Source organism: Xenopus laevis, chromosome 7L (assembly GCF_017654675.1).
Source record: "Xenopus laevis strain J_2021 chromosome 7L, Xenopus_laevis_v10.1, whole genome shotgun sequence".
Lineage (NCBI taxonomy): Eukaryota > Metazoa > Chordata > Amphibia > Anura > Pipidae > Xenopus > Xenopus laevis.
Window position 1 is genome coordinate 87074441 of NC_054383.1, and position 13446 is coordinate 87087886.

At 40.0% G+C, this 13446-nt stretch overlaps 1 protein-coding gene across 1 annotated transcript; it reads left to right on the top strand.

The window, feature by feature from the left end:
• Nucleotides 1-4582: 4582 nt before the first annotated feature.
• LOC108695837 (zinc finger MYM-type protein 1) lies at nt 4583-7475 on the top strand. The gene is given in 3 exon segments (XM_041569306.1): nt 4583-5534; nt 5537-7278; nt 7280-7475. Coding segments are annotated over 3 exon segments (2526 nt in total). The 5' UTR covers nt 4583-4946.
• The last annotated feature ends 5971 nt before the right edge of the window (nt 7476-13446 follow it).

Below are 13446 nucleotides of genomic sequence, written 5' to 3' on the forward strand. Positions count from 1 at the left end.
GCTGCTGCTTTCCTTACCTCCTCCACGTCGCACAACCGCCCACTCACTTCCTGCTGCGCATTTACTCGGCTGACACGCTGCCATGGAGTCCTCCTTTGGTTCCTGCGATCCTCCTGCTTCAAAAACGGTAAGTGCATGTTTTTTTACGCACTTACCTGAACTTACACATACTTACAGTACATTTATACACTTACACACACATTTTAGTAAAGATTGGTATTTTTTATTTTTTTATTTTAGCACACTTGGTCCATTTTATACACTTATTTACATGTATTTGCACTCTCAGACAACTTTTAGAAGTGCACAAATATGTATACACAAAAACACACAAATAGGTGTTTTTTTTCTTTCCCTTATTCATTGTACCGTTTGTTTTACCTAAAAAGATGTTATTTTGACAGCGTGACTATTGGATAATCAATTTCGGCCAATAATTACGCTGTCTGATCAATTATTTTGTTATTTCATTGATTTATGCTATTTTTGTGGTTTTATTGCAATTTTATCCCTGCATTATTGTTCCTTATGTATCTTTAGTATAGTTTTGCTGTTTGGCACTTTGGTATAGACAGATTTATTTTACTTAGTTTGATTCGCCAGAATATATGCTTTCCAAAAATATATAGTTTTCTCGGGGTCTTTTTACCATTTGGTGGTCTTACGGCACATAACAAACGGTTGGGACTCTCTTTTCTGCAGCTTAGTTGGCTAGCGTGATAATTCATATGCATGTTTTTCATTTGGGGTCCGTACACGCCACATACTTTGGTAAATCTATGCATATTGGGCATCAAACTATTCAGTAGACCTCTGAAGTCCATATTTAGGGTGATTTTAATTTGTACTTAAATAATGCATGTTTGTGCGATTAAATGCGGCAAACCAACAATTTTAGGCGATTTTCAGAAATATTGTAAAAACCTCTACGTTTAGAAAAGCTTTGTAGTTTGGTTTAGAAAGACGTCTTTATCTTTGTTGGATTTGTCAGAATATGTACTTTACAAAAATATATGGTTTTGGGGGTCTTTGCTGTTAAGAGGGTCTTGAGGCACATAATATGAAGTCAAGGTTCTATGTTCACAGAAGGCGAATCGGCAGCGGAGAAAAATCATATGCACTATTTTCATTTGAGGTCCGCACATGCTAGCTGCCTTCGTATATCAATGCATATTGGGCATTAAACTTCAGTAGACCCTTGGCATCAGTATTTATGGTGTTTTACAATTGTATGTAAGAAATTGCGTGAGATAAATGCGGCCAGTTGCAATATTTTTAGGCAATTTTCAGAAATGTAAAAACTGTTGCTTTTATCACCAAATTTAGGAAAGGCTTGCGACTTGGTACTTTGGCGTACAAAGACATGCATACCTGAAATGACAGACCATAAGGGGGGGTCTTCATTTTAGGGCCCCTATATGCCACGTTCTTGGGTACACCTATACATATTTGGCATAAAACTGTTCAGAGGAACCCAGGCTTTCATATTTGGGGTGATTTGTCTTGATACCTAAAAGTACGTAGGTGTCACGATCGCTGCCTGGAGCAGGTCCAGGAGCTCCGGGCGGCGCATCCTCCCCATGCCGGCGTCGCTCACAAAATGGCGGCGCCCATGGCCACCACGTGGGTAGCGGCGCCAGCGCGATGACGTCAGCGCGTCGACGTCGGCGCAAGGACGCCGATGACGTCACTATGGCGCCGAATTCAAATATAAAAGCCATACCAAGACGCCAGAATGGCGCCCAAGTATAGGATTCGTTCCTGTTTCCTGTCTGCTCTTTTGAAGACTTTAGAGATGTCGCGAACTGTTCGCCGGCGAACTTGTTCGCGCGAACATCGGGTGTTCGCGCTCGCCGGAAGTTCGCGAACGTCGCGCGACGTTCGCCATTTTGGGTTCGCCATTGTTGGCGCTTTTTTTTGCCCTCTCACCCCAGACCAGCAGGTACATGGCAGCCAATCAGGAAGCTCTCCCCTGGACCACTCCCCTTCCCTATAAAAACCGAAGCCCTGCAGCGTTTTTTCACTCTGCCTGTGTGTGCTGAAGAGATAGTGTAGGGAGAGAGCTGCTGCCTGTTAGTGATTTCAGGGACAGTTGAAAGTTTGCTGGCTAGTAATCGTTTTGATACTGCTCTGTTATTGGAGGGACAGAAGTCTGCAGGGGTTTGAGGGACATTTAAGCTTAGGTAGCTTTGCTGGCTAGTAATCTACCTTCTACTGCAGTGCTCTGTATGTAGCTGCAGTGGGCAGCTGTCCTGCTTCTGATCTCATCTGCTGACTGCTGCAATAACAGTAGTCCTTGTAAGGACTGCTTTTATTTATTTTTTTGTTGTTTTACTACTACTACTACTACTACTACTATAAGAGCCCAGTGCTATTAGTCTAGCAGTGTTGGGGAGTGGGACTGGTGTGCTAATCTGCTGCTCCTAGTAGTTCAGCAGCACCAACTTTAATTTTTTTTTTTAATATTCATTTTTTTTTATTTTACTTTTTTTTATTTTACTACCGCTGTAGTAGTGTATAAGTTGACCTTTTAGGCATTATTTGCCCTGTAGGCATTATTTGCACAGTGTTTTCTTCAACCCGCCATCTAGCTGTGTGACCTTGTTCACATTCTGTCTAAATATCCATAATATTACCGTCTCCAGAAAAAACACCGGAGTGACTTTTTTCAAGCAGCCATAATATATTTTACGTAATCCGTATCCACCGCTGTAGTAGTGTATACGTTGACCTTGTAGGCATTATTTGCACAGTGTTTTCTTCAACCCGCCACCTAGCTGTGTGACCTTGTTCACATTCTGTCTAAATATCCATAATATTACCGTCTCCAGAAAAAACACCGGAGTCACTTTTTTCAAGCAGCATTCATATATTTTACGTAATCCGTATCCACCGCTGTAGTAGTGTATACGTTGGCCTTGTAGGCATTATTTGCACACTGTTTTCTTCAACCCGCCATCGAGCTGTGTGACCTTGTTCCCATTCTGTCTAAATATCCATAATATTACCGTCTCCAGAAAAAACACCGGAGTCACTTTTTTCAAGCAGCATTCATATATTTTACGTAATCCGTATCCACCGCTGTAGTAGTGTATACGTTGGCCTTGTAGGCATTATTTGCACAGTGTTTTCTTCAACCCGCCATCGAGCTGTGTGAGCTTGTTCACATTTTGTCTAAATATTGATAATATTATCGTCTCTAGAAAAACCACTTGAGTTACTTTTTTTCAAGCAGCATTCATATATTTTACGTAATCCGTATCCACCGCTGTAGTAGTGTATACGTTGACCTTGTAGGCATTATTTGCACACTGTTTTCTTCAACCCGCCATCGAGCTGTGTGACCTTGTTCCCATTCTGTCTAAATATCCATAATATTACCGTCTCCAGAAAAAACACCGGAGTCACTTTTTTCAAGCAGCATTCATAAATTTATATTTTCAGCATTTATATGGCATAATTTTTCTGGCAACTGTGCTTCAGTGGCTGCGTCCAAAAAAACTGGGCAAACAATGTCTACAAGGTCAACGTATGGCGAAAAATGACTATTTTCAGCATTTATATGGCATATTTTTTCTGGCAACTGTGCTTCAGTGGCTGCGTCCAAAAAAACTGGGCAAACAATGCCTACAAGGTCAACGTATGGCAGTTGTTTAAAGAGAACAGCAGATTACTAGCCAGCAAAGCTACCTAAGCTAAAATGTCCCTCAAATCCCTGCAGACTTCTGTCCCTCCAATACAGAGCAGTATCAAGCAGATTACTAGCCAGCAAACTTACTATCATCTGTCCCTGAAATCACTAACAGCTCTCCCCCTACACTATCTCTTCCAAGCACACACAGGCAGATTTTTCAGATACATTTTTGCCCTTGATCCCCCTCTGGCATGCCACTGTCCAGGTCGTTGCACCCTTTAAACAACTTTAAAATCATTTTTCTGGCCAGAAATGTCTTTTCTAGATGTTAAAGTTCGCCTTCCCATTGAAGTCTATGGGGTTCGCGAACCGTTCGCGAACCGCTCGCGTTTTTGCGCAAGTTCGCGAATATGTTCGCGAACTTTTTTTCCGACGTTCGCTACATCCCTAGAAGACTTATCCTGTTCCTGTTTGTTGCTGACCCCTTGCCTGGACTTTTGGACTTTGCTGATATTCTGCCTGCCCTTGAACCCTTGCCTGGACTTTGGTTATTCTTCTGGTTTACCCCTTGTTGGACTCCGCGACCTTGACTCCCCTGTGGCCTTCCTCCTTGATCCTGACAACCTCCCTGGTGGGAGCATCCCGGCTCCCTGACAGTAGGTAATATAATGCTGCAGCTTAGAAATTTTGAGGTGATTTTTTGAAAATGTCACCAAAATCACCAAATTTAGGAATGGTTTGTGGCCTGGTAGAAAGACATGCATACCCAATTTGGATTAAGGGGAATGTGTACTTTCCAAAAATCCTTCTTGACTCCAAGATGCAATGGGACCAGTCCCTGGATCAACTTGTACTATGAGCTATCTCCCATAACCCTGTATTCCCTCACTTGCTAAACACCATCCAACCCTTCTTAAAGCTATCTAATGTATCAGCCTCTACCACTGATTCAGGGAGACAATTCCACATCTTCACAGCTCTCACTGTAAAAAACCCCTTCCCAATATTTAGGCGGAACCTATTTTCTTCTATTCGGAATAAAGGACATCACTAACATTAGTTTGAATCAAGTTTGTGTGGTTTGAATCGAGTTTTGATTTGAAGCGTGGCAGTGTTGGAGGTTATGTTGCATGGTTTCTCTAGGTCATTGGCAATAATAGAAATTATAGCTATAACTTTATGGGTGTCTTTTTCACCCTTATCTACTGTTACTATAAAAAACAAAACAACGGGGAATTTTGTGTGATGTAAGAAACTTTTCTGAGGCCGTTGCATTGACCGATTGAGTATTTTCTTTTAGCTTTCCTGTGACATGGCTGACAAAAGAAAAAAACTTAGTGGGTTTGCATATCGCAAGCTTGCCAAAGAAAAAGCTAGAAAGCAAAGTAATGAACTGGAGCATACACGAAAAATGGAGACCTACTTTGAGAAAGCTAGTAGAGTAGATCTTGATGTTATACCTGAAGAGGTTGAATCTTCTGAGTTACCTTGTTCTTCATCTTATGTAAGAACAACAGATATTACAGAGGAAACCTCACACAAGGAAGATGTTTCTGCAGAACAGGCAGATAATTCAACCTTAATGACAACTGCTGAAGGAACTCAAGAAGAACCATGTGAGGAAATCTCTTCACCAAGTTCAAGGATTCTTGAAAATAAGAGTTTTGAGGATAACCTAAACTTTTTTTCAGATCTTGTTGACTGGGATAAACAGAATGAAAAGCTGAAAGATTTCTTAGCTTTTCATGGTGTCAATCAATACAAGGAGGCCGACTTCTCATCATCCGTCAGGCACTATCCTGACAAAAGCAGGTGTATGTCTGATACACTGTTTAAAAGTGAACGGCTGAACGGAGAATCTATACCATGGCTAGTATATTCTATTAAGAGTAAGAAGATTTTTTTTGTGCAGCTTGCTATCTATATAGTGGAATTGGCATGTTAGCACATGAAGGATTCAATGATTGGAAAAATGCATCCATTCGACTAAATGAACATGAAGAGTCAAAGTTTCACAAAGACTGTTATTTGCAGATGCAAAACAGGGCAAAAATTAGCGGCAGAGTTGACCAGCTTTTTCTTGAGAAGCAAAATCAAGAAATAGAATACTGGAGGAATGTCTTAAAAAGAGTTGTTACGGCTGTGAAAACATTGTCTTTGCGAGGTTTGCCATTCAGAGGTACAGATGAAAAATTTGGGTCACTTACAAATGGAAATTACTTGATGCTTCTAGAAGCAATAGCTGAACATGACCCCTTTCTGGCTGAGCACATCAAGAAGTATGGAAACACTGGTTCTGGCAGTACATCATACTTGTCCAAAACTGTATGTTATGAATTCATTGATGTTATAGCCTCCAGTGTGCTAGAAGTTATCATAAATGAAGCAAAGCAAGCAAAATATTACTCAATAAGTGTTGATTCAACTCCAGATGTATCACACACAGACCAGCTTGCCTTCGTTATTCGCTATGTTAACAATGATGGCATCCCCAAAGAAAGGTTCCTTAAATTCATTCCAAATGTGGGTCATAAAGCTGAAAATTTGTTCAGTGCAGTCATGGACACTCTGAAAGAATACCATATTGATATAATGGATTGCAGAGGACAGTCATATGACAATGCTAGCAACATGTCAGGTACATATTCTGGTCTTCAGGCTCGAATTAAACAGGTGAATCCTCTAGCTGTATACATCCCATGCTCTGCACACTCGCTAAACCTTGTTGGAACTAGTGCTGCAGAAAGTTGCAGGGAAGCAGTTTCTTTCTTTTACATTCTGCAACAACTATACCACTTCTCTGCATCCACTGCAAGGTGGGAAATGTTGATCTCTCATTTACAGCAGAAGGCTACAGTAGTTAAGAATTTATCTACTACGCGGTGGTCAGCAAGGAGTGATGCATGCCTCAGTCTGAGACGATCATGGAAGGAGATCATAGAAGCACTGGATGCAATAGACGATGATGTTTCTCAAACACCAACAACTCAAAATGAGGCTGCAGGACTAAGCAAAAACTTGCAAAAGTTAGAGACTGCCATCATGACAGTATTTTGGAGCTTCATTTTAGAGCGGTTTAATGCTACAAGCAGACGCTAACAGTGTGTGAATATTGACATTGGTACAGTTGTAAAGCTTTATGATGGTCTCACCACACTTGTGCAAGATACCAGAGATGAATTTGTAAGGTTTGAGAGAGATGCTAAGGAATTATCTGGGCTAGAAGATTATGATTCATCTACTGCAAGACCAAGAAAGATAAAATTGCCATTTGAGGTCAGCCCCCAAGGACACATACAACTAAGCCCAAGAGATAAATTCAGGGTTAATACTTTCCTCCCTATACTGGATAAACTGTCACATGAGCTTAGAAGGAGAGCAGAGGCTTATAAATCACTGAACAGTAATTTTGGCTTATTTGAAAATATGAGCATGCTTAGCAATGAGGATTTGCTTGCCCAAGCAAATCTGTGCAGTCAGTACCCAAATGACTTGGATGACAAACTGCCTAATGAATGCCTGCATCTCTGCTCTTATTTAAAATGTATTGGTGCCCTGGACATCACTGTATCTCGGCTGCTGAAAACCATTGTTGAAGACTCACTGGAAGTGATTTACCCAAATGTGTATGTAGCATTACGCTTCAACAAACTGCAGTGCTGAAAGATCCTTTTCTTGCTTAAAAAGAGTGAAAAACTACCTGAGATCTTCTCTTAGTGAAGAAAGGCTAAACAGCTTTGCTCTACTTGCAATTGAAGCTGAGATTGTCAGAAAGTTTTCTTATGACAACATCATTGATAAGTTTGCAAAGATGAAAGTTCGTTCTAAAAGGCTTTGTTAATCCTACAGTTTTCAGATTTTCTTAGACTACACTTTAAGATAATTTGTTATTTTTTTTACTGTATTTACAAATATACATATTGGTTATATTTAAAAGTTATTTATGGTTTAATACATAATTATTTTATTGTCTGTGTTATTTTATTTAGCATAAATGATTGGATAAAGATTCGCTTCCAGAAAATGCGGGGGGGGGGGGGGCGGCACAGTAGCTGGGCCTAGGGGGGCAAGAAGGGTAAATCCGGCCCTGGAAGTGGGGAGCGGTGCTTTGGAAATTTGGTAGTGTACTACTTGTAGATTTTGAGTTATACAAGTGAGAAATATCCACAAAACAATATATGTATATTTGATATTTCCGCGTTCAGGAGACATAGACCTTTCCAAATCGGCTGTGTTCTTGTACATAAAATAAATTATTTTTCTGATATATGTGATTGTTCTTTGTGAAACATGATTTTTTTCATTTTATTAGACACTTAAAAGCCTATATGGTTTTACAGAAGTAGAATTACACCCTCTATAGAGCTTATGTGTTATGGCATGGGTTTTGCCTGCATTACTTGGAAATTGCTGTGAAAAACCAATTTATGTACAAACACACACACACAAAGGTGAATCACCCATTTGGCTTTGCTCTACCTAAATGTATAAATTGAATTGGGAAGTTTGGGAGTTATGGATGTATGCTAGCTCATACATAAGCGAGTGAAGAGGAGCCAAAGATTCAGCACTTTCAGTAGTTTGAGCTGTTGGTCAATGTACCAAACATATTGATAATGGGTTGAGTGCAGAGGACTCTTGTATTTGTCTATATGCAGGGGTGCTTCGCCAATGAGGCGAGTTGAGGCTGTCGCCTCAGGCGGCAGGGCCCCGCTAGGTACCAGGGGCAGCAAAAATGCTGCTCCTGGTACTTTAAGAGCGAATTTCCGGGGGAGGGGGGCAGCAGCAACTGCTGCTGCCTCAGGCGGCGGAGGGGCCAGGATCGCCCCTGTCTATATGTATTTTGTGGTCACACCCTCATTGCACCCCCGCCTAATGGTTTTAAAAATTAGTGGTGAGCACAACTTTCCCTTGTTTGTTATACTGTATAATGCTGTTTAGAGCTAATAAACCACATGTTCAGTTATATGAAACCAAGTAGTGTGTAAATCAAGTGTGACAGAGCAGATATGATCCTTATTGAAGAATTCTCCTGTCTGTCAACCTGGAAAAAGTTTTATGTGCAGTGTTACACATCTCTATGCTTGCTGGACTTAAGAGCCAATCATGCTTTAATTCATGGCAATCTACTCTAGAATATGGGCAGTTGTATTGCAGTAATTTTTGGCTGGGGTAACTGTCGGAATGTGCATAAATATGCTCACAGGGCACATAACTTCAGAAATTACAGTTTTTATTTACAATACAGCTGGGAATTAAAAATAAATCATCAGCAAATGAACCAGGACAAATTCTTACAGCATAGGAGACCTTGGATGATGGTATCAGATCATGTCAGGTCTAACATATACCTATAAAAACTTGGCTTTTTATATCTTTTTGCTGCCATTAAATTACATAGATTATATTTTGGGTCTCTATAGCCCATTCCTCTAAATGGTTTGAAATACGATCAACATGTCATAAAGGTTTGTGACCCCACTGACCGTGCCCGGTATTCTATACCCTTGCCCCATCATACCATAAACTTTCTCAGTTACAGGTATCGATTATCCAGAACGATTGGGACTTGGGGCTTTAAGTGTACTTAAAAAAAACATTTAAATATTAAATAAACCCAACATGACTGTTTTGCCTCCTGTAATGATTAATTATATTTTAGTTTGGCTCAAGTACAAGGTACGGTTTTATTTTTTTTTTAAATTTGAATTATTTGGATAAAATGGATTCCGGGAGATGTTCTTTCTGTAATTCAGAGGTTTCTGGATATCGGGTTTCTGGATAACAGATCACATACCAAATTTTAACCCTTGACTGTGGCTTCCTTCCATGCATGACATACTTTGCATCACCGCCTTCCAACTACTTCCAAGTTACTAATAAAACCCCGCAGGTACTTTACCCACTCTGGTATGTAACATGCAAAGAATAAAACACAAGACATACTGAAACACCTTTATTAAATGCAAACCACATTATCCACTTCTGCTTCAATTACATACACAAACTGTAATTGACAATGTCCCTTGTGCGTTGAGCGCAAAACAATCAGCTGACTAATAAGGATGTTTTTTTTTTTTTTAAATAAAATCCAGTACAACCTAAACATCAAATAAAAAGAACCTTTCCAAGTATTATTCTAAATGCTCCATCTCAGCTGCACGTAGTTACATGTCATTTATTGCATTAAACAACATAAATAGGCTTTCCTATACTGTGAACCTGTATGATGATTTATTTTAAGGGGCAGAAATCCCCCATAAGAATGATTAGCTTTATTACTAGACTTTTTTTTTCTTTAAAACATTCATATATAAATTGCGAAAGATTCAGCCGAATACCGAACCAAACCCTAATTTTCATATGCAAATTAGGGGTGGGAATGGTAAAACATTTCTTACTTCCTTGTTTTGTGACATGCAATTTTCCTCCCCACCCCTAATTTGCATATGCAAATTAGGCTTTGGTTTGGCCGGGCAGAAGGATTTGGCCCAATCTGAATCCTGTTGAAAAAGGCCGAATCCTGAACCGAATCCTGGGTTCAGTGCATCCCTAGTTATCTTATCTGGAGTGCTGCCTGATCTATGTGCTGAGTGGATAAAAACATTTTTAGCTGCCCCATCTTCTTTTCTGCTGATTCACTGCACATGCTCTGTGTTTCTAGTAGTAACTAAGCTTAGGGGCTGACTCAAAATATATAGTTCACATAGAATGCAAATATTGTAATATAAGGCTGATTAGTAATTAATATAAATAATTACTACATGGCAGCACAGAAACCAGTGCAACTGGCATCAGAATTAAATAATCAGCCCTGTAGCATCAGGTCATATTACAGACAAACTTAATTTTCTGCTTGATAATTTGCAACAGCCCCTAAGCTTAGCTAAATAAATGTATTTTACTATGTGTTACTGCTCTTTTAAATTTAAGTTACAAAATTTAATGGCAGGTCTCTAATTATTCAATTGGCAAACTAAACGTATTAAAAGGATATTCCTTCCAAAGCACTAAATAGCATTTTCAGTCACTCATGCCACACATAGCATTATCTCTACCTGTGCTGGTGACAGACATTTGACTATCCAAGTCAACTGAAGGCAAGGCGGCAGTTACTTTCTATGTTGGTAGATATAGGCTAATATGTCATGAATGCCGTACAGTAATTATCTTGCACAGTTTGGATTTGTAAACATAAACCTGCAAAAACTGCAAATAAGAATACGTTTGCTCATAAACAACCAATAAGCTGTAGCTTTTCTATTGAACAGTTACTTTTCTATGCTGTTTGTGGATTTTGGTTACACTTTACCTGGTAAAATTATTCCCTATAGGAAAACAAAATTTGATCTGGTTGTAGCAACACTAAAGCCTTCAGTCTGAGATGACCACAGGGTCGGACTGGGGGGCCCGGGGCCCACCGGGACTGCTGTCCAGGGGCCCCCCTCCGGCCCCCTGCACCCCTACTAAAATGCGTCGGCCCAGCAACACCGCCGCTTGGCGTGCATGTGCTGGCGGCGAAATATCTAGAGAAGGGTTCTGGCCCGGCGGGGGCCCATGAGGGTCGGGGCCCACCGGGTTTTTTCCCGGTTTCCCGCCGGGCCAGTCCGACACTGGATGACCACTTATAACAGGTGTATAGTATTAAATAATCAAATAGGTTTGCAATTACAAATTTCAAGACTGGTAGAAGAGAAGTTAATATATGTGATACTTACGCTCAGTAAATGTCTCATGACGTTTTCTCAAAGTACAGTAATTTCCAAACAACCTTCTGTTACTATATGACCTGAATTTGGGTTGTAGAATGTCTCTTAATAAGTCTGGGGATTAAATTTCTCCTCATAAACATCTTTGCCTGTGAGTTCAGTATCCATGTTGTTAGCTTCCTCACAAAGCTGAAATGACCATTGTTGGCTAAATCTCTTTTTTTGTAATTAGATGTTGGGAGTGGTTTCTGAAAGCTGGCTTCCAATAAAACTAAAGGACAAGTCAACCCAAAAAAGAAAATTAAAAAAAAGCCATTGTTGGCTAAATCTCTCTTTTTGTAATTAGATGTTGGGAGTGGTTTCTGAAAGCTGGCTTCCAATAAAACTAAAGGACAAGTCAACCCAAAAAAGAAAATTAAAAAAAAAAATTCTAAGCAACTTTCCAATATACATTAATTGAAAGTTTCAGGGCTTTTAAAATTGTTTGTAAAAACAATTGCTATTGAAGGCAGTATTGGCTTAACTCCTGATTGTTATTTTTTAAACAATGTTGCAAAAATCTTGGTTCCCCAGCAAAGACAGGTCTGTTAATCAGCTTCCTTGTCTTAAATTGTATCAATCGTCTAAAGCTGTACAAAGACTGGCAGATATACCTGCAATATTGGACAATCCCAATCTCCTGACCTGCCACTAACCATTCAGATCAAATAAAGTAGAAAAGAACAGATCAGACGATGTTCTGCACCTGACAGCAATCGTACGACAGCTGACATTCTCCCACTGATATCGGCAGATCGGCAATACATGCAGAGACATTATCGGTAACCTCTCCGATCAACCGAATGACCAATCGCCATGGCACGAAAAATGTCGGGACACTTCACACAAGGCCCGAAAATCATACGAATGCATTTGCACTCCGCTTTGAAATAAAATTTGGAAGATTTCCTGCAGTCCTGTGTGCCATCGGATTTTTTCGTGTTGTACCTTATTGTGAGGTGGCCGAGCCTCTACTCTTGTGCACCAGGTGTCTCTTTCATTCTGCAGAGTGTGCGAGGTCCTACACTGCTTTGAACCTCGAGACAATATAAAGGGACAGACAAACACTAGATTTACAATATAATATACACATAACTCAAAAACCATAGAAAATTTGTGATGAATGCATATCACAAAGTTGCTCAGAATAATGTTTTCTTTTATCAGGCACATTTTTATTTTTGGGTTGACTTGCCCTTTAAATGCACAATGCCAAATACTTTTGTAAGGCTGCCCATCATGGCAGAAAACCATGTCATATAAGTATAAAGAATAGCATTTTAAAAAAGTAAATAGAATAATTATTGCGGGCAGGATCAGATTAGCAAGTTATAAATATACAAGTAACCAGAAATATACAAGCAAATCACCACAGAACTGTGAGTAGTTCAAGAAAAAAATAGCCTTCATATTACATAACACAGTGTAAGAAGGTTTGGAGCTGTACAATACCTGTACTAAGAATGAGGTACATAAGACTACTGAAGCACCCACCAATGAATAAACTGCTGCCATAATTCAAAAAACACAATATGTGCAGTAGAGTTTTAATGTATCACTCAGCTGTTCCTTTATATTTGGAATGCCTAAGGCATGTTGGTATGTGTAGTTTTCACATAGCAAGGTTCTATTATTAAAGCAATACAGCTTTCAGGTGATTACAAGGAGAATCTATGGGGCAGGATTTCAGGCAGTGCTCTTTTTGTCTTAAATAACTGAAAGCCCTGTGTGCCATTGCCTTAACAGTATGTGACAGCTGCCCTTTTGAGGTTTGATACAGTGTTTCGATGACAATGTCTACTTCACAGCTATCTATCTGTTAAGATAATGGCAAGATTACTAGTGATGGGCGAATTTATTCGCCAGGCGCGAATTCGCGGCGAATTTGCGCAATTCGCCGCCAGCGAATAAATTCGCGAAACTCCCGCAAAAATTCGCGGGCGTCAAAAAAAAATTTTTCCGAAAAAACGGACGCCAGCGTCAAAAACGGGCGCCGGCGTCGGAAAAAACGGGCGCCGGCGTCAAAAACGGGCGCCGGCGTCAAAAACGGGCGCCGGCGTAAAA